The sequence below is a fragment of the Phacochoerus africanus genome, chromosome 14 (assembly GCF_016906955.1).
Source record: "Phacochoerus africanus isolate WHEZ1 chromosome 14, ROS_Pafr_v1, whole genome shotgun sequence".
NCBI classification, from domain to species: domain Eukaryota; kingdom Metazoa; phylum Chordata; class Mammalia; order Artiodactyla; family Suidae; genus Phacochoerus; species Phacochoerus africanus.
This window is the reverse complement of record NC_062557.1, coordinates 60,356,206-60,384,171: the sequence shown is the minus strand read 5'-3', so window position 1 is coordinate 60,384,171 and position 27,966 is coordinate 60,356,206. Positions and strand designations below refer to the sequence as shown.

Genomic DNA, 27,966 nt, shown 5'->3' with positions numbered 1-27,966 from the left:
ACATCAGTGTTCCAATAATTTAAACAGAAAGGTGGATTTAATGCCATGACATTGACCTGAGGGTAAATAAACCCAGGCCGGCCTTGCAAGGTTGACAGGTTATCCTTTGTCTGCAGAGAGGACGCCTTCCCAAAGCACACGGGACTGGAGCTGCCAAACGCGACGTCCGGTCTCCAGGTCCGGGCGAGGCAGGCTGCTCCTCCCTGCCGGCCTCACCCCACTTGCCTCGGCCAGGGCCACGGCTGCTCTTCAACCCAGACGGACGCCGGCTTCACGAGTAGCTGGATGGTTTGTTTCCCGAATCGTCTTCCTGCGAGCCCATGCTCTGGGAGGGAGGGAGGCAGGCACGGTCTCTCACCTGCCCCGCGCCCCGTCCCCCCCAGCAGAGGCAATGCCAGGAACCCCATCCCTAAACTCACTTCCGGCCTGGAGTCTGAAAACGCTCCCAGCGAGTATGTCTCGTGAGCTCCGCCCCCGCGCTTTTCAGAAACTCGGGACTAAACGCTCAACCTGGAGCCAAGCTCACACTCCTGGTGTGGGGACCGCTCCTCCTCCACCCAGCCCACCTCCCGCTAAGGAGGGCCCCAGGCACCTTCTGCACGAACTGGGGGTTCACGGTGATCTCCTGGTCCATGGCCTTCAGCCGCTCGTCCAGCTCTATGCACTTCAGCATCTGCACAGAGGGCGGGTTTGCGTGGGCTCAGTGGGCAGCTCGGGCAGGCGCATCCCTCTTGCCAGACTGTCAACGCGGCAGCCACAGGGCCACAGCGCCGGGGCCCCTCAGGCTCTGCAGCCAGAATTTTCTGGACCCAGAAAGCTAACTGCAGAGGGCGTGCATGTCGCCTCCCAGCCCAGGAGGCTCTCTGGCAGCGCCCCCAAACACACGAGCACCCTGCAGTGGAACCTAGAAACGGTCACACTAAGTGTCAGTCCAGGCGACATCTGCCACCCAATGAGTCACCAAAAAAACCTTCCCGTCTTCAGGTTTTTCAAAACCTGTGAACTGCCAACGGGGTTGTGGCGCCACAGGGAGCCATGCAGCACCGCCTTCCGGGTTCTGAGCCGCCTCGGCGGCGTCGATCCTGTCCCTGGGCGGAGCTGAGAAACACAGGCTGCCGCCCAGTCCCGACGCCAGTCCGGAACCCAGAGCGGCCCTGGCGCAGCACCAGCTCCGCAGGGCAGGGGCCCCAGCTCCCCAGCCTCCTCCAGCCGCCTCCGCCCCGCGGGGGGAGGGCCTCCTGACTCGAGACGGGGAGCCCCAGAAGCATTTTACCAAGAGTCGAGGGTGGACAGTATAACAGCAGTAACACCCCGTGCGAATTGTAAGCCCCTTCAGGTGTCTTGAGGGTTGAAGGAGGCTCTGGTGAGCGAGGCGAGCAGTCTAACCCACCACTTCGGTGGAACATACAACCCGAGAGAGTCTGAAGCCGTCCGTTTGAAATGGACTTTCTGGGAAATAGGACATTCTTAGAAAGGAGCCGCATTTAAAACTAAAATTACCCTGGAACACAGAGGCGGTGTTTCAAATACAAAATCACAACCGGGAGTTCCCGTCGTGGCGCAGTGGTTAACGAATCTGACTAGGAACCATGAGGTTGTGAGTTCGATCCCTGGCCTTGCTCAGTGGGTTCAGGACGTTAAGACCTGGCAGTGCCATGGGCTGTGGTGTAGGTCGAAGACACGGCTCGGATCCTGCGTGGCTGGGGCTGGGGCTGGGGCATAGGCCGGTGGCGGTAGCTCAGATTCAACCCCTAGCCTGGGAGCCTCCATGTGCCATGGGTGCGGCCCCAGAAGAGACAAGAAATAAACAAACACATAAAGTGAGACAAAATCACAAGCACCGGTCCAAGAAGCCGGGCTGGCACCTACCTCTTGGTCGATACTCTGCAGCATGGCGGGGTTGTTGTACTTCTCAGGGTTGTCGTGGAAACTGACCATGCCATCCTTCTGGTTGATGCTGGCGAAGATCTCACCGTCCTCTATCTACCAGAGAGAGGGCAGGACGCGGTTCAGGCCCGAGCACTGGGAGCCGCAGGGCTGGGACACGGACATCAGCGGACACCACAGAAAAGAGCTGAAATCCCTGCGTGTGCTTCTACGCGCCATCTGTTTAGTCAACACGCACTCGTGGAACCCCTGGGACGGCTGAGGCCCCCCCTCCAGGTGCCAAGGGGTGCAACGCTCGCAGGCACACGCCCCGCCCTGGAATTACTTCACCGAGGTAAAACTCACAGGAGGAAAGTGATCCACTTTAGAGCGAACAGTTGGGCAGATTAAATGACACGTGGGAGGCCCAGCACCTACCTGGCTTCCAAAGGCTCCACCGCCCCTGGAAGGAACCCCCACCCCCACCCCACCCCCAGCCCCAGCCCCAGCAACCGCTCGTCTCTCTGCGGCTGTGCCCAACCCTGACGTGTCGGAAACGCAATCACACAACCCGCGCTCTTTTGTGTCTTGCTTCTATAATGGGATGTTTGCCAAGTCCCCTTGTCTTTTGTTTTCTGGGGGTTTTTTTGGCCAAACCTGGGGCATGCGGAAGCTCCCGGATCCTTAACCTGCTGAGCCACCAGCCTCTACACCATTTTGTTTTTTTAATCTTGAGAAAAAAACTTTTTTTTAACTAAGATATAGCTGATCTGCAGTTTCTTCAATTTCTGTTGTACAGCAAAGTCTCCCGATCACACAGCTCCCTGTGCTGTACAGCAGGGCCGCACTGCCCACATTCAAGATACAACAGTTTGCATCCAAAAACCCCGAACTGGAGTTCCCATCGTGGCTCAGCAGTAATGAACCCAACTGGTATCCATGAGGATGCGGGTTCAACCCCTGGCCTCACTCAGTGGGTTTAGCATCCAGCGTTGCCATGAGCTGTGGTGTAGGCTGTAGACGAGGCTCAGATCCTGCATGGCTGTGGCTGTGGTGCAGGCCAGCAGCTGCGGCTCCAATTCAACCCCTAGCCCGGGAACTTCCATATGCCCTACACGCGGCCCTAAGAAACAAACAAAACCCCACCAGTTACTCAGCCATTAAAAGGAAAGAAATAACGGCATTTGCAGCAACATGGATGGACCTAGAAACTATCAAGCCAAGTGAAGTCAGTCAGACAGTGAGACGCCAACGCCACATGCTGTCCCTTCCATGTGGAATCTGGCAAAAGGGCACAATGGACTTCTCTGCAGAACAGACACGGACGCAACAGACTTAGAAAAACCTCTGGTTTCCGAAGGAGGCGGGTTGGCGGTGGGGGGATGGGCTGGGGGTGTGGGAGGGAAACGCTATAAAATTGGGTTGTAATCATCACTGTACACCTATAAACGTAATAAAAGTCACTGAGTAAAAATAAATAAATACATAAATAAATTAAAAAGGGCACAATGAACCTCTCTGCAGAACAGACACGGACGCACAGACTGAAAAGCCTCTGGTTTCCCAGTGAGACAAGCTGGGGGGTGGGGGGATCCACCGAGGGTGTGGGAGGGAAACGCTATAAAGTTGCCTTGTGATGCTCACTGTACACCTACAAATATAAATAAAATTCACGGAGCAATCGAACCTAAAAAAAAAGCCCCACCAAAGGCCCCGACGTGCCGTTCCACACACTCCCTCCCCGCGCCCCGGAACCGGGCCTGCTCTCCTCGGCCCTGGCCTGGCCTGGCCTGGCCTGCGGACGGGCTCCTCGGTGCCAGGGCCCAGGCACCGCGCGTACGTGCTGTGGCAGGGTGTCGGCCTCTCTCTCTCTGACTGACTGCGCTCAGTAGGAGGCTCTCTAGCTGCATCCACGTTTCGTTTCTCTTCCCGACGCCCGAGGCCTACTCCCCCGTGCGTACCTACACCCCTCACTCCAGTGCTGTCAGAGGACACCCGGCTCGTCTCCGCGTCTCGGCCGTTGTGGATGCGGTGCTAGGACGAACTCGGACCAACAAACGGGCGGGGGCACCGACCTTTCCCGTGGGCGTTCTGTCCTGACAGCCGCCCGAGAGTGGCACTGCGGGCTCACAGGCAGCCCCACACCGCGTTTTCCGCGCTATCTCCGCACTGGTCTCCACGGGGGTTGCAGTGCAGGAGGCGCCCTCTGCTCCACACCCTCCAGCATGTGCTGTTTGTGGACTTCCTGATGGTGGCCATTCTGACCAGTGTGGGGTGGTACTCACTGGAGCTCCGACTGGCACTGCGCTGGTAATGAGTGATCTTGAGCATTTTTTCACGTGCCTGCTGGCCATCTGCATGCCTTCTTTGGAGAAATGTCTACTTAGGTCATCGAAAAACTTACGGTTTCATTTGGAAACCGTTGTTTTTCTGCTGTTGAATTGTATGACGTGTCTGTGTATCGGGAGATGAGGCCCTTGTCTGTTGCATCATTTGCAGATTTTCTCTCATTCTGTGGCTTGTCTTTTCGTTTTTTTAATGGCTTCCTTTGCAGGGCAAAAGCTTTTGAGTTTAAGTAGGTCCCACTGGTTTCTCTGTGTCTTTCCTGTCATCACTGCAGCAGGTGGATCAAACGAGACCTTGCTGCGATTCATGTCCGAGAGCCTTCTGCCGTCTTCCTCTAGGAGTCTGATAGCAGCTGGCCTTCCCTTGAGGTCTTGACTCCATTCTGAGTTTATTTTTGCGTACGGTGTTAGACAAGGTTCTAATTTCATTCTTTCACATGGAACTTTCCAGTTTTGCCAGCACCATCTACTGAACAGACTATTTTTCATCCCCTGTGTGTTCTTGCCCCCTTTGTCATAGATTGGTTGACCGTAGGTGCCTGGGTTGCATCTTTAAACAATTTCAGTGCAATACAATTTACACTGCCCTTGCAATTTATTGGTTTTATTTTTAGGGCTGCACCCGCGGCATAGGGAGGTTCCCAGGCTAGGGGTTGAATCAAAGCTACAGCCGCCGGCCTCCACCACAGCCACAGCAACACCGGATCCTTAACCCACTGAGCGAGGCCAGGAATCGAACCTGTGTCCTCATGGATATTAGCTGGGTTCTCAACGGGCTGAGCCACGATGGGAGCTCCACACATCTGCATGTAAAATGTGAGACCCTGACACATCTTTCTTCCACGGCCACAGACATCACCTTCTGGTGCTTTTTCTGCCAACGCTGATTCCAAGGCAGCTTCCAGGTCTGTGAGCTTCATTTGCATCAACAGCCAGGGGTTTGTCTGGTGGATCCTCAAGCCAAAGCCTGTCCATGAAGTTACACAGTGAGACGCCAATTAAAAAATCCCAGCCTGGCACTGCTACTCCTAACAAAGCCGTTGGCAGGAGACAGTGACCGGTCCACTTGTCACGGTGCAGCTGAGCTGCCCAGACTGCCCATCACCGCCGGCCTTGGAAAGGATGGCGCTGTTTATGCGCCAGCAGGCAGCCGGGTGGTAGTAAAGAGGCTGCCCATCACAACCAGGACTGGGCACACTCCAGTGCCCATCTGAGGAGAACGAGCAGCCTGAGGATGACTGAGCTACAACCAGGTGCCGCCCCGAGCCTGAATCCCCCGGCGTTCGGCAGCAAGAGCCAGAGCCCCCTCCTCCTCAGGCATCTGCCCCATCCAGGAGTGTTTAGACGAAGTTTACGATGACACCACAAACGAGCAGCACAAACAGGACGCAACCACATCCATCACACAAGTCCCCGGGGCTGGAAGACCCCAAAGATGGCAGGGAGTCCACGTCAGCGTCCCCCCAAAACCAACACCGGCCACCTTCAGAAGCACCAACCCCACTCGCTAACTTTTGAAAACCAGAACGGCACTCACCATGTGCAGGACGTACTTCTCTGCCTCCTGCGGGCCGGACAACTGCACCCGACTTGCCATGTCTTGTAGCGACAGCGTTAGAAAGGTCTGAAATGCAGGAGACGATTAATGGAGACAGAAGCACCGAGGACAGAACCTTCGCTAAGTGCGCAGAGTTCCACTGAGGCGTGAGAACCTGCTCTTCGTTGTCGTCTAAGGTGCTTCTCGTTGTGAAGAGGACGCGAAACGGAGGAACGAAGGGCTCGGGGTCGGTTTTCCGGACGACGCCGACCGAGGTCAACGGCATGCAAGCCATTCGCGGGGCGCTGTCTGCGACAGCAGAGGCCAGAGCCACCACGACGTCCGGCGGCAGGCTGGCCAAGGGCAGCGCAGCACAGCTCCGCCCACGCCTGTAAAGACGCCCTGAGGCAGGGATGCTTTTCAAGAGCCGCAGGGGATGCGACGCGGGGCTTGTGCGCCATCGAACATCATCTGCAGCAAGCCCGCCCGCATCCGTGCGAGAGCGCATCCGTGCGCCAGTACCGCACGGCAACGGGTGTGCTCGCGGGCGCAGACAGTCTCGGGGGGGGGGGGGGGGGGGGGGGGACACCCAGGTGCCGGGTGGCGCCGGGCTGCCTCTGGGCAAAGAAACGCTGTGGCCGCGGCGTGCGAAATGGACGGCGAGCTCTGTACCTGCGAATTCTGTGCCATCTAGTAAACAACAGGAAACCGAGAAAAAATCACATTCATCCTTCGAAAGACAAAGGCGGAATGTGAGGACAGACGGGGAGTTGAGGGGAATCACTGCTGACCACTGGCCTGCCAGGGACGTGACGCAAACGCCCCGTTAAGGGACAGACTAAAGGAGCTCTTTTGTTAGGGCAGCTGGCAGTATCCACAACCGCGGCATTTTCAGAGCAGGCTCTGATGCTGGAAGTTCTTGATAAGGCGTTCCTGCTGTGGCTCAGGAGGACCCATGGGGACACGGCTTTGATCCCCGGCCTCGCTCCGTAGGTTAAAGATCCGGCAGTGCCCTGAGCTTCAGGGTAGGTCACAGACACGGCTCGGACCCCGAGTGGCTGTGGCTGTGGTGCAGGCCAGCAGCTCCAGCTCCGATTTGACCCCTAGCCTGGTAACCTCCGCATGCCACAGCTGTGGCCCTAAGAAGACAAAAACATTTAAAGAAAAAGAAAGAAAATTCTTGATAAGCCAATGACCAAAACATCTAGATGTCGTTTAGTTCAGACAGAGTAGCAGAGCCCCAGCCAATGAAAACTACTGTTACTTCTAAGAAAGATCTAAGGACTTCAGCACAAGAGCCAACGTTTCTGAATACGCAGAACTATCCTTTTTCCGCCTCAAAAACACGTAGACCCTCACGGGAACGTCCACCCCAAGGGCCGGCCGAGTGAATCATGACCAGGGTGTGCAGTAAGGTCACACGACACAGGCTCCCGCTGCCATGGCGACAAGCTGAAGAACAGGGGAAAGGCACGGCCAGACCAGCACACCACGCGTCTGTGGCAGCACAGGCAAGGAATCTAGAAGATGCTCGCTGAGACACGGAAATGGAGCAGCAGACCCGACACCCCACGAGAGCCCCTCGGCCCCCGCTGCCCTGCGGCCAGCAATGCCACAAGACAGGCAGGCACCCGGCACCCACTGAGGCCTCTCGAGGAAGACCCCTAACCTGGCTCAGAGACCCCGCCTCCCTTCCATGACCTGGCACCGTCCCTGCCCACCAGCAGCCGCGGTGGCCTCCCCAGGCCCTGCCAAGTGCTCATCGGCACATGGACGGCGGCCTGGACGGACCGGACAGGCCCCTCAGGCCGGCCGGGCCCAGCTCCCGCTCTGGACTTCTCGGACCCAACACAGAAAACCGTGTCCCACACGGACCTCTCGGGGCCAGCTGTGCGCTCACTCCCGCGTCATCCCCCTGCAGCGACCCCGCTCAGGCCCCGGGGCCCTCCTTTCACGTCTGCTGAGAGTCGCCGCAGAACACATTTCAGGACAAGCCTGTCTTCCATCCCCGCCGGGGTCTCATTTCTACCTGCACCCCAGCAACGGTGCCCCCGGTGCAGCGGTCTGCCTACGGCTCCTCCTGATGGTGAGACGGGGGCTCAGGGGGGCTGTGCTGGCAGCCGGACCGCACGGAGAACGCGGGCGGTGAGGCTGCTGGCGACCCTGAACCTTAGGTCCGCTCTTCGCAGCCTGTGGGTCAAGCTGGCTCTCCCCAGGCGGACAGGGGACATTTGCTTCTGACGGCTCTGAGTTCTGTCTTTCCTGTTCCTCCTTTTCCTCTTACAAAGTAACTTCACAGCCTCTCTGCTGCCTGCTGTTGGTCCGGAGGCTGGGGCGGCCTCCCTGGAGCCAGCGGAAGGCTGCTCCTTCCCAAGCGCCCTGCCCCTGCCCCTGCCCCTCCCCTTCTCCGGCTGCCCCTCCCCCCCCCCCCCCCCCCCCCCCCCCCGTCCCGCTGCGTCCCCGGACCCGAGCTAGGTCGACTACAAGACAACCCCCGCCCCGCTGCTCTGCGCCCGCCGACCCCCGCAGCTCCCCCCGCAGCTGCCCGCGGCCCGCTGCCCACGCAGGCTTTCCCTCCTCGCGTCGTCCTGCCCGTTTCAACTCTTGATGATGAGCATGTTCTCCACAATCAACCCACCAGCGCTACTTTCATCTCAAAAGGCTCACCTACTGCCCGCTCTCAGGTCACGGGTCAGAGGTCAGCCCCAGGGCCGCTCACGGGCTCCGCGTCACCTCTGCCCCAGTCGTCTCCCCCCCTCTTCCAAACACCCCGAACCTGCCCCCGAGAGACCCACAGGTACCGACCGCACCCTCTGAGGACTCGGCCGTCCTCAGCCCGGCCCGGCCCTCGGCAGCAGGTGGGACGAGAGGGCCGCCGGCCGGGGGTCGGGGCCGGGGTCGGGGGTCGGGGGCGCGCACCTTGGTGAGCCGCTGGATGTTCTTCTTGTACAGCGAGGACAGGCACTGCTTCACCAGCCCCATGTTGCTGTCGCGCACGAAGGTCTCGCTGTGCTTGTTCACCAGGGTACGGAGCTCCGAGGGGCTGTTGGTCGAGTAAACTTGTGCCAGCTCGTGGTACGCGTTGCTGAGAGGCTGCAGGCCCGAAGGGAGGGGAAAACAGCCGGATTCGAGGGTTAGAGCCACGAACCCTTCACAGGAAGCACAGGAACACCTGACGGCCCCGCAATCGGAGCAGGCCCGTTCACCAGTGCTCACTGTCAGCAAACGGGCGATGACTCACCCAGAGCAAACGCCTCGTTTGCAAACCAAGGAGACTCTCGCTACGGAGCAGTCTGCGGTCAATGATCTACTTTGCAGCACAAAGCAATCCGCTGCCCAGCAGCACACAGTGTGCGGCTTCCGTCACGGCCCGCGGGGCTTCTCCAGCAGCGGCTCCAGGAGCCCCTTTGGGACAGACGCCTCCGCCACCCTTCTCAGCCCCACCTGCTCGCGCGCGCCTCACCAAGTGCCGCGGAGAGGCCGGGCTTCGGTAAGAGGCCGGGAACGAGGCGGCTGGGCGGAGGGCCTGCTTGGGGCCGAGCCGCTTTAGGTGCCTTGGACGGTGCCCTGCTTCAACGGCAGAACCGGGGGCAGGGCCCCGAGGAGGCGAGTGGGCCCGAGGGCACGGGCGCACGTGGATTCAGGTCAGAATCGACCTGGGCACCCTCCCCGACGCCCTCGAGTCGCGAGGGCCCAGCGGACAGAAGCACTCCCCCTGCGACAGGCCGTGCAGGCCGGCCCCAGCCCCGCCCTCCCTCCCTCCCGTGGGGTCCCAGGGCCGCTCCCCACCCCCCGAAACGCAGCCTCTTCAGCCAAGGACACGAGGGGCGCAGAGGCCTTCTCGTCACCAAGGCTTTCAAAGTCATCTCCTGAAGTTCTGGGTTCCGTACAGGAAAGGCAGCATAAAAAGGTCACTTCTTCCTGTGCTCCCAAGGCTGGTCCTCAGGGAACAGACGGAAGCTCCGGGAGTAGGAGGCCCAGGAGCGGGGCTGGGGGAGCAGAGGCGGGGGCCACGAGCATCTCGGCTCACGTGGGTGGAAGACGACCAACCGCACAGGCCCTCAAACACCTAAAGCTCTAATCGCCCAGAGCACAGCGGGCGGCAGAGTAGAGAGCGGGGTGCGCGGGCTGGAATCCAGCCTCCCGGCGTCCAGTGCACGCCTGTGATTTCGGACCCTCCAGACGAAGCAGAGGGTCTCACAGACACAACACGTCCTCTAAGGAAGCAGTTTGCGGGAGTTCCCGTCGTGGCGCAGTGGTTAACGAATCCGACGAGGAACCATGAGGTGGCGGGTTCAATCCCTGGCCTTGCTCAGTGGGTTCAGGATCTGGCGTCGCCGTGCGCTGTGGTGGAGGTCGCAGATGCGACTCGGAATGGCGCTGCTGCGGCTGGGGTGGAGGCCGGCGGCTGCAGCTCTGATTCCACCCCTCGCCTGGGGCCCTCCCGACGCTGCGGGCGCCGCCCCGAGACAGACAGGAGGACGCCCATCCTCCCTAGAGGCTCACCTTGATGAACCTGCCCACGATCTGCGAGGTGTACTTCGGAAGCTGCTGCACCTTGCCGAGCAGGATCAGAGACACCAGGATGTACTTCTTGTAGGACTCCAGCATGATGTGGCTGACGGCCATGGCAGGGGTGGTGATGGCCTGGCGGGGAGAGCGCGGTGAGGGCCGCGGCGGGGCACACGGCACCTCCCGAGACCGCAGCGGCGGCGTCACGCTTTGCAGGCGTCCCGCTCCCCGGGGTCTGGTGAGTTCACCAGGCTGTGCCACTGTCACCGCTGCCCCAGCGCAGGCATGTTCACAGCCCTGAAAGGAGAGCCCAGCCCCAGACAAGCTCCCTCTACTCCACACCCCAGGGGCCGTGGCACGCGATCGGCACGGCAGGCCCTTTTGAGAGCGGCTTCGCCCCACGTTCTCCGGGCACGCCCGTCTGCAGCGGCTCCAGGGCCGGGCTGGGTGGAGACCCAGGCTGCTGGGAACGTTCCCGTCCGATTCTGAGCGGACCCCTGGGCGGATTCCCAGGGGTGGACATGCTGGGTCCTGCAGCAGTTTCAGGTTTTGCCCATGAGGAGCCAGAGCACTGGCCGTCCCCGCGGGCAGGGGTGGGGGAGCCGACGGCCCGCCTCTCCAGGGCTCCCTCCCGACAGCGCCTCCCTTTAAGGCCCGCTGCCCGGGGGCAGGGCACCCGGAGCTGCACTCCCCTGATAACTAGCGCTGCTGGCCACCAGCACATCTCCGGAGAAACGTCCACTGCCCGTGTTCAAAGTTTAGTTTCGAACTGCTGCATTTTGTACACCCCGGATGTCAGCCTCTGATCAGAAATGCGACGTGCAGACAGCGCCTCCCACTCTGCAGCTGGTTTTCCACCCCCCTCACCTGGATTCCTGAAGCTTAAGAATTCAAAACAATCGCGCCCGGAGTTCCTGTCGTGGCTCAGCAATTCACGAACCTGACTGGCATCCGTGAGGATGCGGGTTCGATCCCTGGCCTCAATCAGTGGGTTAAGGATCAGGCGTTGCCATGAGCTGTGGTGCAGGCCGGCAGCTGCAGCTCTGACCCCTAGCCTGGGAACTCCCACATGCCATGGGTGCAGCCCTAAAAAAGCAAAAAAAATAAAAATAAACAAAACCCACATCGAGGAGTTCCCGTCGTGGCTCAGTGGTTAACAAACCCAACTAGGAACCATGAGGTTGGGGATTCAATCCCTGGCCTCGTTCAATGGGTTAAGGACCCGGCGTTGCCATGAGCTATGGTGTAGGCCGCAGATGCGGCTTAGATCCCCTGTTGCTGTGGTGTAGGCTGGCAGCTGTAGCTTCAACTCGGAGCTGGGAACCTCCATAGGCCTTGGGTGTGGCCCTGAAAAGACAAAAGACAAAAGAAAATAAAAACAAAAACCCCACATCGACGTGAAGGAGACGGGCCAGTGCTTGTCACTCGGGTGAAAGAGGAAATAAGTGGGTTTTCAGCTAAGAGTCTCCATCTGGAAACCCGAGAGGCGGTGTTTTTACACGTCAGCTACTCGGAGAGAAGCCTGCTCTGAGCGTTCGGCACACCTTCCAGGGCCCGGGGCGGTCCCTCAGGGCCACCCGTGCGCCCACCAGCCGGCTCCTGGCCTACAGGCTGGCACTCGGTGGCTGTGCAGTGCGTGTCTGCAGGTTTCTGAAGAACTGGCATTGGTGACTATGCTCCAACGTCAAGTCGCCTGGAAGGCCTCAGCTGATCCGTTGCTTCCTCCAGTGCTGTCACTGCCCCTAGGCCCCCAGCCGTGTTCGACAACCCCACTCGCCCAGGCACTGCCCAGTGACAGGTGTGGGCGTGAGTGTGTACCCTGGCACCCCCAGTAATGTGAGCTCCCCCAGGCTAGGAGCGTCTCATTACCTTCACAGGCGCTCGGAACGAGGCAGGACTCAGGAACATCAGGCAAACGCCTCTCGCGGCACGGGTCTGAGCCAACGCTGCAGCCCGCCTCAGACCCCAAGTGGCCCTCCAGACACAAGGGTGGGAGGGAGGCGTCACGTCCACTCCTGGAGGCCGGGGGAACGCGGGCCCCGAGAGCGTCTGTCTGCTACAGGCGGAGCCCTGCGGGCAGCAGGGCAGGCCCCCCGCCCCTCGAGGGCCCTCGGGGCGCCCACCTGCTCGTAGAAGTAGAGCGCCCTCTCGAAGTTCTTGAGGCCGGTGTAGACCATGCCGCCGTAGTAGTAGTAGCAGAGAAAGTGCCTGGCGTCGTAGGCCCCGTTCTCCTTGCAGATGTCCACCATGTCCACGTCGAGGTACGGCAGCGCGGGCTTGAAGCACTTGGCCAGCAGGCAGAGCTGGGGGGACAGGGGCCCAGTCACCGCGCCAGCGGGAGGAGCCGCCCCGGAGCCCGCAACTCCCAACAGTCAAGTCGGGGCTCCCGCTCCACCGAGGAAGAGAAGCTAAGCGCCCAGGCGCCACTCATTCCCTTCGGCGCTCAGAGCACGCCGCCCTTCCTCGCAAGAGCCGCCGCCGCGAGGAGGCGCGACGGTCCACGCTGACCGCGCCTCTGCCGACCGGGTGGACTGAGAACAGCCAGGTTTCTCCTCAGCTCCTCCTCTTCCACCTTGGACCCCCAGCTAAGGGTAGGGACGGTGCCCCAGGGCAGCAGCAGGCGGCCGTGCCAGGGGAAGGCCCAGGGCACATGCAGGCAACATCTGAGGTTTACCCTGGAGAGCGGGGGTGGGGGTGGCGAGAGGGGGTGGGGGCTGGAGAGCAGGGGTGGGGGCTGGCGAGGAGAGGGGGCTGGGGAGCGGGGGTTGGGCTGAGAGCGGGGTCGGGGGAGGCCTCCCTACACCCCTGCCCTCTGCCCTCTGCCCTCTGCCTTCAGGATTGGAGTCACAGCGCAGGAAGTCACCATGTTCATCCTCGGGGGCCAGAGCCCCTCACGAGAAAACAGCTCGGGTCACCAGCACCCCACGCTCGACTGGGTCCCGGCTGAGCGGCTGAGCGGCCGTCCACAGGTACCTGCCGCAGCCTGAAGACGCCCTTCCTGGCAACACGCACCCCTGCGGACTCCCACCGTCCTCGCCCACCCCGCCACCGCCCACTCTGCCACAGGCGACGTCCTGGCGGCCCACCTGGCAGAGGTCGGCGTGGACTGAGGTCAGCTGGTTGGCGCTCATCTGCATCTTGTCTATGGCCTGCTTGAGGATGCCGATGCCGCGCAGGGGCTGCCGGGAACAACACCGCTGTCAGCACCGCGGACCCCACGCTGCCACTCACAAACCAAAGCAACACGACTGGCAGTTCCTCTGAGCAACAACAGGAAGTTCTGTCCCTGTTGAGTCAGAAAACGTTTTCTCTTTTTTTTGGTCTTTTTTGCCTTTTCTAGGGCCGCTCCCGCGGCATATGGAGGTTCCCAGGCTAGGGGTCCAATCGCAGCTGCAGCTGCCGGCCTACACCGCAGCCACGGCCACACAGATCTAAGCCGCATCTTCAACCCACACCCCAGCTCACGGCAACGCCGGATCCTTAACCCACTGGGCACGGCCAGGGGTCGAACCTGCAACCTCATGGTTCCCAGTCGGTTCCGTTAACCACTGAGCCACAACGAGAACACCCAGAGACTGTTTTCTTAAAGTAATTCAGCATGGGAGTTCCCGTCGTGGCGCAGCGGAAATGAATCTGACTAGGAATCATTGAGGTTGCAGGTTCGCTCTCTGGCCTCGCTCAGTGGGTGAAGGATCCGGCCTTGCGGTGAGCTGTGGTGTAGGTTGCAGACACGGCTTGGATCCGGTGTGGCTGTGGCTGTGGTGTAGGCAGGCGGCTGCAGCTCTGATTGGACCCCTCGCCTGGGAACCTCCACATGCTGTGGGTGCAGCCCTAAAAAAACAAGACAAAAAATAAATACGTAAATAAAAATAAAGTAATTCAGCACAACTGTTTAAAATCACAAAGCTTCAAAATTAATGGAGGTCAATAGTCAAAAGCCGTACCACACTCAACAGTTGGTTACAGTTAAACAAAAATTTCCAGGTTATTGTTTTGCTTTGTTTCTTTGGCCGCCCTGCGGCAAGTGAGGTTCCCGGGCCAGGGATCACATCCGAACCACAGTTTCAACCCCAGCCACGGCTGTGGCAACCAGATCCTCGACCCACTGTGCCAGGCTGGCGATCGAACCTGGGTCCCAGGGCTCCCAAGATGCCTCAGATCCCACTGTGCTACAGCAGGAACTCCAGAAATTTCCCAATTATTTACAAGAGATGAGACCTACACTTAGGAAACATAACTGTGGGTCAGGATGCTGGCACTTGCCCACGGAGCAGCCGGCACTTGCCCACGGGGCAGTCCCAGCCTGCACACTCTCTCCAACAGCATCCCGTGCCTGACAGCGACTGACCGTTCACAGTGAGACCACAAGACGCGAACAGTCCGCTTTCCTGCCCAGACCAGGAATAACCAGACCGAGAATCAAGCAGGTTCAACGGGCTGCCTGGGAGGAGGCGTGACCACAAGACCGTGGCGTCACCAACACGTCTTCTTCAGTAAAGCCTTGTCGAGTTGCTCTAATCGTCTCTCTCAAAGCACAATCATGTGTCACTCCTACGAAACACCAACTGGCTCCAAGCTTCCAGTCTCGCTCACACCACAAGCATTAAAGCTCAACTTCCAACATTCAAATTATAACTGGTGTCGCTACCACAAAAGATAAAGACTTTATCAGATTAAAAGGGACTATCCTGTCGTAGCTCAGCGGAAACACATCCAACCAGTATCTATAAGGACGCAGGTTCGATTCGGGGCTCCCTCAGTGGGTTAAGGATCCAGGGTTGCCGTGAGCTGTGGTGTAGGTTGCAGATGCAGCTCGGGTTGGTGTGGCGGTGGCTGTGGCTGTGGCGTAGGCCGGTGGCTGCAGCTCCTGTTTGACCCCAAGCCTGAGAACCTCCACATGCCAAGGGTGTGGCCCTAAAAAGAGAAAAATAAATAAGTAAAAGGGGCGAGAGAGACAGGATAACATAATCCAACCTGTGGTCTGAGATTTTCCTTTGCTCTAAAGGACGTCAGTGAAACGACGGGCAGACTCTGACCAAGGGCAGGCTCGGTCAAGGTTCCGTCCGTGTCCACCCCGAGGTCGTGGAGAGGTCGTCCTGAGCTTTCGGAAACAGTCATGGCAGCTTCAGGGCGGGGGCGCCCGGGCTGCAACCTTCTTCCAACGGCTCAGGAGAGAAAGGCCAGCAGGACGAGCCGGTGAGGGCACCCGCCCGGGGGTCCGGGGCAGGGGCATCTGAGGCCACTCGCTCCGCTATCCTGAGAGGATCTCAGCACCGCAAGTTAAAAGGCGGAACGCAGTAAAAAGTGGCCTTTTACGACATAAAGGGCACTAGAGTGGCAGCTGTCAACTCCGGCAGCAGCAGCTGCTGCTTGCGTCGGGGCGGCGCCCTCGGCAAAGGCCTGGCGCTTCCGCACGGCCCGTGGAACCCCCACGCCGACCTCGCTCTCCAGGGAGAGACGCTCAGCCCCGAGCTGTGACCCCCACGATGCGGGTCCGGCGCCGGCTGGAGGCACGCGAGACCCCGGGGACGCGAGGAGCACCCTTACCTGTTTTCTTTCCACGAGCGCATTGGTCAGCTGGTGGCAAAGCCCGGCGACTAGAAACAACAACAACCACACAGTGAGAACGGGCGACGAGAGCGCGACACAGCCGCCCAAGGGAGCAAAGACGGCGGTGCTTACAAGTGTCCGTGGCGTAGCGGATGTGCTCGCCGTTGCAGGCGCTGATGAAGAGCTGAGCCTGCGAGAAGAGCGTCTCGAAGTCGGGCGCGCTGGGCATGGAGAACTTCACGAACCTGGAGCAGAGAGGAGAGGCGCCTCGCCCTGCCGGCTCGACGGCAGCTCGCGGAAGCGACGTGCGCCCGGGCCGACCCTGCCTCCGACACGCTGGGACGGCCAAGGCGCCTCGGCGGTTTTCGCAGTGAAGACCCCGAGCCCGGGACACGGGCCTGGCCCGGCTCTGGGTGTGATCAAGACACGGAACGCACGCGCGCGCGCGGAGGCTGCGACAAACACGCTCAAAAGAGAACTTTCGAAAAAGAAAACTCCCTGACGTGAAGCCACGTATCAGGTCATCCACCCAACCTTCAACCAGGTTGTTTCTGGCCGAGCCCGTGGCTCACGGACACTCCAGGGCCAGGCACTGAACCTGCGCCACGGCAGCAACGCCCCCAGAGCCTCAGCCTGCTGCACCGCCAGGAATCCCCAAACATTCTTAAGAATAATTTTCTATGGGGAGTTCCCACTGGGGCTCGGTGGTTAGCAAACCCGACTAGGAACCATGAGGTTGCGGGTTCGATCCCTGGTCCCGCTCAGTGGGTCAAGGATCCGGCGTTGGCGTAAGCGGTGGTGTAGGTCGCAGACACGGCTCGGATCTGGCGTGGCTGTGGCTGTGGTGCAGGCCGGCAGCTGCAGCTGTGATCAGACCCCTAGCCTGGGAACCTCCATGTGCCGCGGGTGTGGCCCTAAAAAAAAGAAAGAAGGAAAGATAAGCAGCTCGGGGCCCCATGCCTGGCATCTGGCAAAACAGAGACTCAGGCTCCGGGAGGGGCCTCACCAACAAGCTGGGGCTCTCCCCAGGTTTCCTTCAACTCGCATACAACGTCAAACACCCCGGAGCCTCAAAACGCCTCCACGCGCGTCGCCCCACTCGACAGACACACGTGTGGAAGTCGACACGCATGCGTCACGCTCTCCCATCTTCTCGGCAGAAGACAGAGGTGACCCCTCGGCAGCAGCCCCAGCCAGCAGAGCCTCCCACCGCAGGGCCCGCCCCACGCCTGCGCTGCCCAGAGCCGTGGCTGCGGCAGCTCCTGAGTCCCTGAGACGGGGCGGGTGCATCTGGGGAGTAAACACGAGAACCTTCGACTTGTTTCAAACTGTCTGTGCTCAAACAGGCACGCGTGGCCGGAAGCCTCCGTCCCGCAGTGCACAGGCCAGACCTCGTGCTGGGACAGTGGACGCACCTGTCTCGGGGGTCCCCGAGCAAGCGAGGCTGGACCCTCACTCGAGGTCCACTGCTTCTCAGTCTGTTTAAAGTATCTCGGCTTTCATGCCAAGCATGAAATCCCAAGTCACAAGACTGAAACATCAAGAGAAGAGAATTCAACCATCAAATACACACAGTCGCATGAGTTCAACAGACAGTCTGAAATAACGTCACTTAATTTGGTCTAAGAAAAGCTTAAACCTGTATATCAACTACACTTCAATGTAACAAACAGTGGGGGACAGGGCCTAAACTTGCGTGAAGGGAGTTCAAAGCAAGGCTGCGCTGGCTCGCTGCTCTCACTCAGGGCCGTCCCCAGGCCTGCCCGCCACCGTCCCTCTGTTCTCAGTTAGAAAATGTGGCAATCCCAAGGCCCACGGGAATCTACGTGTTCAGGTAAGTGCAAACTACAGCACCCGCAGCTGAGACGGCCATTCGTTTTTTTTTAAATAAAATTCAAGGGAGTTCCCGTCGTGGCTCAGTGGTTAACGAATCCGACTAGGAACCATGAGGTTGCAGGTTCGATCCCTGGCCTTGCTCAGTGGGTTGAGGATCTGGCGTTGCCGTGAGCTGTGGTGTAGGTCACAGATTCGGCTCAGATAGCGAGCTGCTATGGCTCGGGTGTAGGCTGGCGGCTACAGCTCCGATTTGACCCCTAGCCTGGGAACCTCCGTATGCCGCGGGAACAGCCCTAAAAAGCAGAAAAAAACCAAACCAAACAAACCACCCAGAACAAAATGTAGAAGCAATGGTTAGCTGGGATGACCACAGTGTGACTTCAGTTGTGCAAAGGAGCTCAATGCTGTTCACACAGGTTACTTCCTACAGCGAGAGAGCCAGGCCAGAAAGCGCGGGGTCCGGCGTGAGCAAGCGCCAGCCCAGAGGACGATGCCCTTACAGGACGGCAAGGACGCCCAAGGAGTGCTCCTGTACGTCCAGGGCCCCGAGCACGGTGTCCAGGTGGGATAAGTTCTTCGCAAGGAGCTCCCCGCTCTTGTTGATCAGTTCACAGAGCTGAGTCATCTGCCCTGGAAAACAGGAGTGACACCGCGGTTCAGCTCCGGCACGAACCCAACGCGAGCCGTCCCACCCCAGACCTGCAGGTGCCTCCAGACGGCTCCTGCTCCTCCTGACGGCGGGTGAGCGCCCAGAGGGTGCGGGCGGGCAACGGCCTTGTCTGCGGCCTCAGCCCCACTCCCCCCGTCCCTCCAGCCCTGCTCCCCACCGCTCTGTCACCGCACCCTCCTCACACCCAAAGCGCCACCAGGCCTCAGCCCCACTCCTCCCGCTCCTCCGCCTCAGTTCAGACGCCCACTGTTTCTTGCCGGGCCTGCCTCGCCAGCTTCTAGAGGATCTGCCTCCTCCCCTGTGCCTGCCAGCCCGCACTCTGTACTGGCGCCTGTGGGCGCTCCCCTTGGGCACCCGCATCCTCGCCTCGTGCCCCTGTGCGTGCTGCTTTCCGAGCTGCGCGCTCCCTGCCCACCTCCCCCAGCCTCCACAGCGCTCGTCTGTCGGCCTGGGTGGCCCCGGCCGCAGCTCCAGCTACTCCCAGCTACTCGTCCTCTCTGCACGTCACCTGGGATGGTCCCAGCAGGTAATTCAAGGTCAAGTCGGGTGCAGAGCTTCACCTCCAGCTTCAGAACACAGAGCTTGCTTAGCAGCCAATCGATCAACGACCAGCTTGCAAACGAGTCCGTTTCCTAACTGGTCCACTGATTCTTCCCCAAACCACAACCTCCTGCCTTAGCAACCAAGGCACAGGATCTAACCGGCCCACAATTTGACTCACTGATTCCCCTCCACGGAATTTTCTTTCTATTCTCTGTAGCCACGTCCACCGCATGTGAAAGTTCCTGGGCCAGAGATCAACCGGCACCACAGCAGTGACAGCACCGGCTCCTTAACCCACTGAGCCACCAGGGAATTCCGGAATTTTCTTTTTTGAGATACGGTTGATTTGGGCTATATTCCCGGTGCTGTACAATACATGCGTGCAGCTTATTTACGGATGTGTAGCGTAGTGCTCCGTACGCCTTAATCCCCTGCTCCTACCCGCCCCCACCCCCGGCAACTGGTAGCCAAGAGTCTGCTTGTATGTCAATACAAACACAAAATTTGTATTTGTATTTGTATGTGTATGTCAAAATTTGGCAACTGGTAGCCAACAGTTTGTATGTCAGGTGTTCGATTTTTTTTAGTCACTGGTTGGTCTTATTTTTTAGATGCCACATGTAAGTGATAACATACAGTATTTGACTTTCTCTGCCTTTATTTCACTAAACATAATACCCTCAAGGTCCATCCACGTTGTTGCAAGCAGCGAAATTGCATCATCTGACGGCCGAGCAGTGTCCCACTACCTGCGCGCCCATCGCCTCTATCCGTTTGTGGACGGACGCTGAGGTGGCTCCCCTGCCTCGGCGACTATAAATGCTGCTGCTGTGACCCTGGGGTGCAGGGAGCTTTCCAAGTCAGTGCTTTGTTTCCTTCTGACTATGCGTGTGTATGTACATATACATACACGTGTGCGTGTGTGCGTGCGCGCACGTGTGTGTGTACACATGCGCACATCTGGGAGTGAGACTGCCCAATGGTACGCCTGCTCTGTTCCCAGTTTTCTGCGGAACCCCCACACCACTCTCCCTGTGGTGACCTGGCTGCACTGATTTCCTTCCCACCAAGAGCCCCCCTTCTCCACATCCTCACCAGCACGTGTCATCTGCGCTCGTGAGGGCTGCCATTCTGACAGGTGTAAGGTGCTCTCACTGGGGCTGGCTTTGCGCGTCCCTAACGTTCAGTGATGGCGCAGACGCATCGGTTTCGGCGGGTTATTCTGCCGACAGACCCCAGGGCCAGGCTGTGGGCTCCCGAATCCCAGCAGCTGGCTTTCTGGTGACAATGCAGGGTACACATAGGCCTGTGAGCATTAACCTCCTAAACGTCCTCCTGCAATAGTTGTCTTTGACTCTGAACGTCAAGCTACCCAGACCAGCTATTTCCACTTAGTAGCTGAGTGACTTTTCCCATTAAAAAAACACTTCTATAGCATAATGCTTAAAATCCAAGTGACTGTAGTTACTTTGATACTTTCTAGAACTTCTTATGATACTTTTAAATTTTTACCAAAAATAAAGGAACCATTCCATTATTATCACACTCACTGCAAAACAAAAAAGTCCATGATCTCTTTAGGTATCATCTTCCAAGATAAAAACACAAGGAGTTCCCGTTGTGGCTCAGCAGTAACGAATCTGACTAGTTTCTAAGAGGATTCAGGTTCGATCCCTGGCCTCACTCAGTGGGCTAAGGATCTGGCATTGCTGTGAGCTGTGGTGCAGATTGGCGGCTGCAGCTCTAATTCGACCCCTAGCCTGGGAACATGCACATGCCCTTAAAAAAAAGCAAACACAAAACCAAAGGTAACAATACAAGATGAACTGGGAGATAACTCACTGTAATTTTTTTTGAGGGGGGACGCCCGCACATATATATGGAAGTTCCCATGCCAGGGGTCGCATCCAAGCTGCAGCTGCCGGCCTCCACCACAGCCAGTCGACGAGGGATCTGAGCCGTGTCTGCGACCTACACCACAGCTCACGGCAACTCAGGATCCTTAACCCACTGAGCAGAGCCAAGGATAGAACCTGCATCCTCATGGATACTAAGGATTCATTTCCGCCACACCACAAAGGGAACTCCCAACTCATCATAATCCTATCGATCTCACTGGCAGAAATGAGGTAGCTTCTTCCAGTTAAATAATCCACCACTTTAAAAACCCCCACTAATTTACATACACTTGCAATGATTTGAATCACCCAGAAACAAGGATTTTTTTTTCTTTTTTTGTCTTTTTGCCATTTCTAGGGCCCCTCCCGCGGCATATGGAGGTTCCCAGGCTAGGGGTCTAATCGGAGCTGCAGCCACCGGCCTACGCCAGAGCCACAGCAACGCGGGATCCGAGCCGCATCTGCAACCTACACCCCAGCTCACGGCAACGCCGGATCGTTAACCCACTGAGCAAGGGCAGGGATCGAACCCACAACCTCATGGTTCCTAGTCGGATTCGTTAACCACTGCGCCACGACGGGAACTCCGAAACAGGGATTTCAAGTCCATTATTTCCCCTAGTTAACTAAGCAATCCTGAGTTGAGACCTAAGAGAAATGCTGGGTCGCCATGAAGCCACATGGCAGTGAGGCGGTGAAGCAGGGAGAGCAGACCTGAGTGTCACGAGGAGCATGTGAAATCTGCCCAGCCAGACGGGTGGCCAGAGAAAGCTGATACGTTCCCTTCACTTAAGGTCCCCATCAGAAAATCCTGAATAAGAGCAAACAGAAAGGCATTCACGTTTGCTATTCGGCAAAGAGGCACAGAAGGTGCCCCTGCCTGGCCAACTGCTCCTACAGCAGCAACTGCACAGAGCGTGTGTGCAAAGCTCGCAGCTGCCTGCCCCCCCGCGTGCTGCTCACATCCACCGCCTGAGTTCTGTTTTGCAAATAAGAAAACTGGCCCAGGGAAATCAGGCGGCTGGCACAGAGTGACTGAAACAGGACTCCAAGGCAAGGCGTCTAGGCACCCTGCACCGCGGGAAGCAGAAACTAAGGTCTGGGCACAAATGAGCGAATGGATTGCTCCCAGGCTGTGCCTTAACCACCAACCTAACTCCTACCAGTAACGAGGGAAAGAGACAGAACAGCGCGCTGAGCAACGCGCCACAGCTCAGCTAACCTCGGGACGGCGAGCTGGACAGCACCTGCCCTGCATACACACGGGGCCAAGACTCAGCAGAGGAGGGGTGCCTGTCCAAGGTCACGGGCGCTCCTACAGTTTGAACGGTTCCTCCCACTCAGCCCTAACAACTCAGCGGAGAGGGGCTATTTCACGAACAAGCAACGTGAGCAAAAGGACCTCACAGCAGCGGCCAATTACTTTAATTCCCGGACCGGGCTCGATACTCAGGGGACGAGATGAACGAGCCAACGGCGTGAAAATTAGAGGCAAAGGAACAACGGTCACGACCCTGCCCCCGGGAGGGAACCTGGAGCCAGAGTCCCCGAGGGTCGGGCGCCCCGAGGCGCGAGAGGGCGGGCTGCGCGGCCGGGTCGGAAGGGGCTGCGGGGAGCCGCGAGGTCGGGGCCCCGGCGGCGGGGGATGGAGGAGGGGGCCGGACTCCGACGGCGGGGGTCGGCGTGAAGGCGGAGGGGCCCCCGGCTCGCGCGCGCCTGTCAGCCCCGACGCCGAGCGCCGCGACCCCGGCCGAGCCCCGGCCGCCGGCCCGCGCCCACCGCCTCACCTTGGGCGGAGAGCTGGCGGACGCTGTTGACGAACTGCTCCAGGGCGGAGGCCATGTTCCCGGCGGCCCGGCAGCGGAGACGGCGCGCGCGGGACGAGGGCCGGCGACCCACCGAGGGCCTCGATGCGGTGACGTCACTTCCGCCGCCCCGGCCCCGCGAGATCTCGCCTCGCCCGGGGCGCTGTTTCCATGGAGCCGCTTCCGGTGCGGCCGCGCGGGACGCGGCTCGCCTTCCCTTCCGTCTCGCCGGTGCGCAGGTGAAACCGCTCCGCGTCGTTGACGGGAGGCGCCTTCTTTCCGGGTTTCGCTGGGAAGGAGCCGCCGCTTTCCACCTGCCCGGATCCTTCAAGCCGCCATTCCTCGCCGCCCACCGCCTCCCTGAGGCTTTTCCTGTGACTCCGGCCAGGCAGGCAGCCTGGGCTCACCTCCCTCTTTTACCACTTAGTTGCCGCGTGACTTTGGGCGAATTCCTCGGCTGCTTTCCCTTGTTTCCCCGTCTGTAAAAGGCTCACGATACACCACCCCGTAGAGCACTTCGAGCCGCGCCCAACACCTAGAGACGTGTGTCTTCACTCAGGGTAGACGCGGAATGGTCTGGATGGACCCGTCCCTCCTCCGCTAGTTCTCAGAGCACTTTGTTCCTGTCACTTGCACTCTTGCGGAAATGTGTTCAGAACCCATCCCATGTCCATGGCTCATACAGGGCATGAAGTTCCTGAGGTCTGATACCTGTCTTACCCCTGTTCCCCCTGAGGATTTAGCACAGGATTTGGTGCGTGATAGGGAATGAGTAAAGAAACATACCTTTTAAACTTCCTCCAACGCACATTTCCTGAGCATCTGCAGTGTTCTGTGCCAGGCGCTAGAGATACACTGTACACAAGAATCCTCATAATCCACGGGCCTTCTGCTGAGCAGCTAGCAAGCAAATAAAGACCCTAGCAAAGAGACCAGTGCTCTGAAGGAATAAAACAAGGTTCTTGAAGATGATACAACAAGGGAGCTCCCCTTGGGCCTCAGCGGTTACAAACCTGACTAGTATCCCTGAGGACATGAGTTGGATCCCCAGCCTTGCTCAGCGGGTTAAGGATCTGGCATTGCTGTGAGCTGTGGTGTAGGCCAGCAGCTGCAGCTCTGATTCTACCCCTAGCCTGGGAACTTCCATATGCCACAGCTAGGGCCCTAAAAAGCCAAAAAAAAAAAAAAAAAAAAAAAAGCAAAAGAAAACAAAAACACAAGGAAACTGACCTACCCAGGGAATGACAGGGACGTTTTTTTCGTTTGGAGGAAAGGACACAGAATGATCTCTGAAGAATGAGTAGGGATTTCCCTAAGTGGGAGGAGCGCGTGCACTTTCCCTGCACTGGGGGGGGAGCACATGAGAGGGAGGAGGACAGGAGATGACAGTGGTTGGAGAGGGCAGTGTGACGGGGGGGTGGAAAGACAGGCAGGGACCACACCAGGTAAACTGTGTTTTGTTCTTGTCTTGTTTTTTGTCTTTTTTTTTTTTTTTTTTTTATCTTTTCAAGGCTGCACCTGCGGTATATGGAAGTTCCCAGGCTAGGGGTTGAATTGGAGCTGCAGCTGCCGGCCTACACCACAGCCACAGCCACGCCGCATCCGAGCCTCATCTGCGACCTACACCCCAGCTCACAGCAACACCAGATCCTTAGTCCACTGAGCGAGGCCGGGGACCGAACCTGCAACCTCACGGTTCCTACTCCGATTTGTTTCCGCTGCGCCAGGACAGGAGCTCCAGATAGCGGCAATTTGAACAAAAAAGTTATTTGACTCAAAGTCAGCTTTTTGGTTGAGATTTCTAAATTCCAAATTTTTCCTCTCTAAGCCAAAGGCAAAACCTCTGTCTGAGGTTTGCTGCAAGGCCTTCGTGGAGAGAACTCGATGACAGGAGGGTCCCAGATACCAGGAGAAATGGGGACGAGCTTCTAGAACTGGGAACGCACGAGGACATGCAGAGAGGGGGCCGGGGATGCTGGTCCTGGCTTCCCACCCTGGGCCGAACTCCCGCCCCCCGCCCCCCGGGGTAGCCCGTGACAAACCATGTGCTCCTGGAGCCCATGGTACCACCAGCACCTCTTCCCAGGGCCCCTGCTAACTTGGTGCTGGGTCAGCACAGCCCCCTGCTGGCTGGCAACATCTGAAGGATGTGCCCACAGTTAGTGGACCGGAGGCGGCATCCTGCACGGGTACACTGGTGACTCAGGTGTATCCAGGGCTGCAAGCAGAAAGGTCGGTTGTGCAGGGAGAGCCATGAAAACAGGTGAAAGGCTGGGGCCTCAGGTCTTGAGAGCAAGGCCAGCAGGCACCTGAAAGGCCCTCAGGCTCACACACCCTCTGTATAGACCAGCGCAGGGCCAGGGCCGAAGACAAGCAGCCCTGCCCTCTAGAGAGAGCAAGAACAGCCGGTATGGTCCTGCCCTCCGCTGGTTGATGCTAAGCTTTCTTCTCCCGTCACCTCCACCTTGGCTGGTAGAGGTGCCAAAGTGCCAGCCTGGATGACGGAAGAGGCCCTGGGTCCACGCAGCAGCAGCCTCGGTCAGGAGCCGGGGACCTTGGGCACTAGGGCAGAATAATTCGGTTTATCAGAAACACCAGTTTCTGTGTGCTTTGGGCTATTTTCAGTTCAACAAGAACTTTTTTTTTTTTTTTTTTGGTCTTTTTGCCTTTGCTAGGGCCGCTCCTGTGGCATGTGGAGGTTCCCAGGCTAGGGGTCTAATCGGAGCTGTAGCCGCCAGCCTACATGAGAGCCACAGCAACACGGGATCCAAGCCACGTCTGCAGCCTACACCACAGCTCACGGCAACGCCGGATCCTTAACCCACTGAGCAAGGCCAGGGATTGAACCCCAAACCTCACGGTTCCTAGTCGGATTCGTTAATCACTGAGCCACGACGGGAACTCCAACAAGAATTTTTTATGTGCCTTTTGTGTGCTAATCTGAGCGAATTGCTGCTTCGGCATGTAGGTGAAGAAAGAGGCTTCTGGAAAGCCCTTCGCGCAGTGCCGGGCACACAGTAGGCCCTCAGTGTGTCACTTCTCTGCCCACCAGAACCGGTTAGCTGAATACCTGCGTTAATGCAGAGGCCGGAGGGTCACATGTTGGGAAGGATTGGTTTGAAGTCACTTGGGCAGCTGAGCGAATGCCAGCTGTGTGACCTGGGAGAGGTCCATCCACCTCTCTGAGCTGCCTCCGCCCTGGGAGGCGATGGCGTGTATCTCGCAGGTAGCAGGCAGTGCTCTGCGTGTGGTGTGTGTGCGTCGTCACAGCTGGCTGATAGAAGACAACACACTCAGGCAATTCAGCTGACCTGTATGGAGTGTCTGCTGCCGGCAAGACTCAGTCCTACATGCTCTAAGTGTCAGAACTCGTGTGATTCCATCACAACCCTGAGAGGCAGACGCTACTGTCACCTCCAGCTGACATGGAAGCCAAGCGGAGTGTGAAGACACGTGTCAGTGTCGCGACTGAAAAACGGCAGCGATTAAAACCCTGGCAGATGAGCCCCAGCGTCTGGGCCCCGTCGCTGCCTCCCAGGGCCAGGATGGGGAGCCAGCCCCCGGCCGAGTGGCCAGGACATGGAGACCCTCTCAGGGGCCTGGCAGGCATGGGTCGCTCAGGCTCAGGGGAAGACAGGTTATCACGGTGACACGGAGACACTTAGAGTCAGACGGGCTGCCCTCCGTCCCAGTCCTGACACTTCCCGGTGACCTTGTGCGCTGGTGTCTGTGGACGTGAAAAGATCCCCAGAAAAGGTAGAGGCTTGATACAACAAACACCTGTTATCTCACAGCTCCTGGGTACCAGGTGAGAGCAGCCGAGGGGGTGTCCTGAGCCAGAGCCTAGAAGTCAGCCAAAGCTGCCTCATCTGAAAGCATGATGAGGCTGGCAGACCTGCAGCCAGATGCCACCTCACAGGTGCCATGGAGCATGGAGGTCTCAGTTCCCCTCTGCTTATCGGCGGGAGGCCTGAGTGCCCCATCTGGGGGACTCTCCATAGGGCTACCTGAGCCTCCTCAGACGTGGAGGGGTGAGTGACCTGAGCCAGAGCGCCAGGAGGGCCCCAAGCCTGGCCTGACGTGCCCTTGGAAGGCCAAGACCATGGCTTGCACTGCTCTGCTCATCAGAAGGGAAAAACTAAATCAACTCCACAGCCAAAGGGAAGGGAACCCAGCCCCACCTCTTGAAGATAGAAGGGTCAGAACTGTTGCTTAAAATGACCACAGAGTGTCCGCTGTGGTGCAATGGGATTGGCAGCCTCATGGGATCGCTAGGATGCAGGCTCGATCCCCAGCTTGGCACGGTGGGTTAAGGATCCAGTGTTGCCACGGCTGCGGCTTAGGTCGTTGACTGTGGCTCGGGTCTGATCCCTTGCCTGGGAACTCCATATGCTGCAGGGCAGCCAAAAAAAAGCAAAGAAAGAAAGAGAGAGAGAAAGACAGAGAGAGAGGGAGGGAGGGAGGACGGAAGACCATGCCAGGCGTTTCCTTGTGCTTCAGTGGGTTAGGGATCTGGTGTTGCCACCAGACCGAGCTGTGTGGCTCAGGTCACTGCCGTGGTGCAGTCTCAATCCCTGGCCCAGGGACTTCTGTATGCTGTGGATGCAGCCAAAAACAGATAAAATAAAACAACCACACTAAAATGCACGTCGTTCATCTGTCTGTGCTGGATGTTTCCACCGCATAAGCGGATTAACATCCGCCGCCTCATGGTAATTGTGTGAAGACCCTGTGGGACCAGGTGCCTGGGGGGCTGGGGGGGGGGCTGGGGGCAGAGTGGGGCACCCACGCGTGTCCGCTGCCTTTGGCTTTGGGGACCAGCTGCTCCAGACATGGTGACGTCTTGCCACTTAGTCTCAATTTTATCAGCTGTCAAGTAACCGTATCTTTGGGATTAATAATGTCTGTGCTGCTCAAGGCACTCAAAGCTGCTTGTGGAGCAAATGCAGAATGAATTCCTTCCTTCCTTTCTTTTGCTTTTTAGGGCCGCACCCTCGGCATATGAACGTTCCTCGGCTGAGGGTCTAATCAGAGCTGCAGCTGCCGGTCTACACCACAGCCACAGCCACACAAGATCCAAGCCTCCTCTTCCACCTACACCACAGCTCACAGCAACGCCAGACCCTTAACCCACTGAGCAGGGCTGGGGATCAAACCCAAATCCTCATGGATACTCAGTCGTCAACCACTGAGCCCTGATGGGAACTCCGAGGAATGAATTTTTTGAGCACATGCTCTGTGCCAGGGCTGTTCTGGGCACTGAGGGCATATCAGTAAACAAAGCAGAAACTTTTTTTTTTTTAAGGGCCACACCTGTGGCATAGGGAGGGTCCCAGGCTAGGGGTCGAATCAGAGCTTCATCTGTGACCTACACCGCAGCTCGCAGCAATGCCGGATCCTTCAC

The 27,966-nt window shown here is 58.5% G+C and overlaps 1 protein-coding gene across 1 annotated transcript; it reads right to left on the bottom strand.

The window, feature by feature from the left end:
* Nucleotides 1–15: 15 nt before the first annotated feature.
* On the bottom strand, nt 16–22,696 carry COPS3 (COP9 signalosome subunit 3). The gene is made up of 12 exons (XM_047756772.1): nt 22,545–22,696; nt 18,147–18,276; nt 15,943–16,055; nt 15,808–15,857; nt 13,347–13,439; nt 12,384–12,563; nt 10,255–10,395; nt 8,668–8,841; nt 5,749–5,835; nt 1,870–1,983; nt 593–673; nt 16–325 (listed from the first exon to the last, which is right to left on the bottom strand). Exons 1-12 carry the CDS (start codon nt 22,597–22,599, stop codon nt 272–274), a joined length of 1,272 nt encoding a protein of 423 aa, XP_047612728.1. The 5' UTR covers nt 22,600–22,696; the 3' UTR covers nt 16–271.
* Between the last annotated feature and the right edge of the window lie 5,270 nt (nt 22,697–27,966).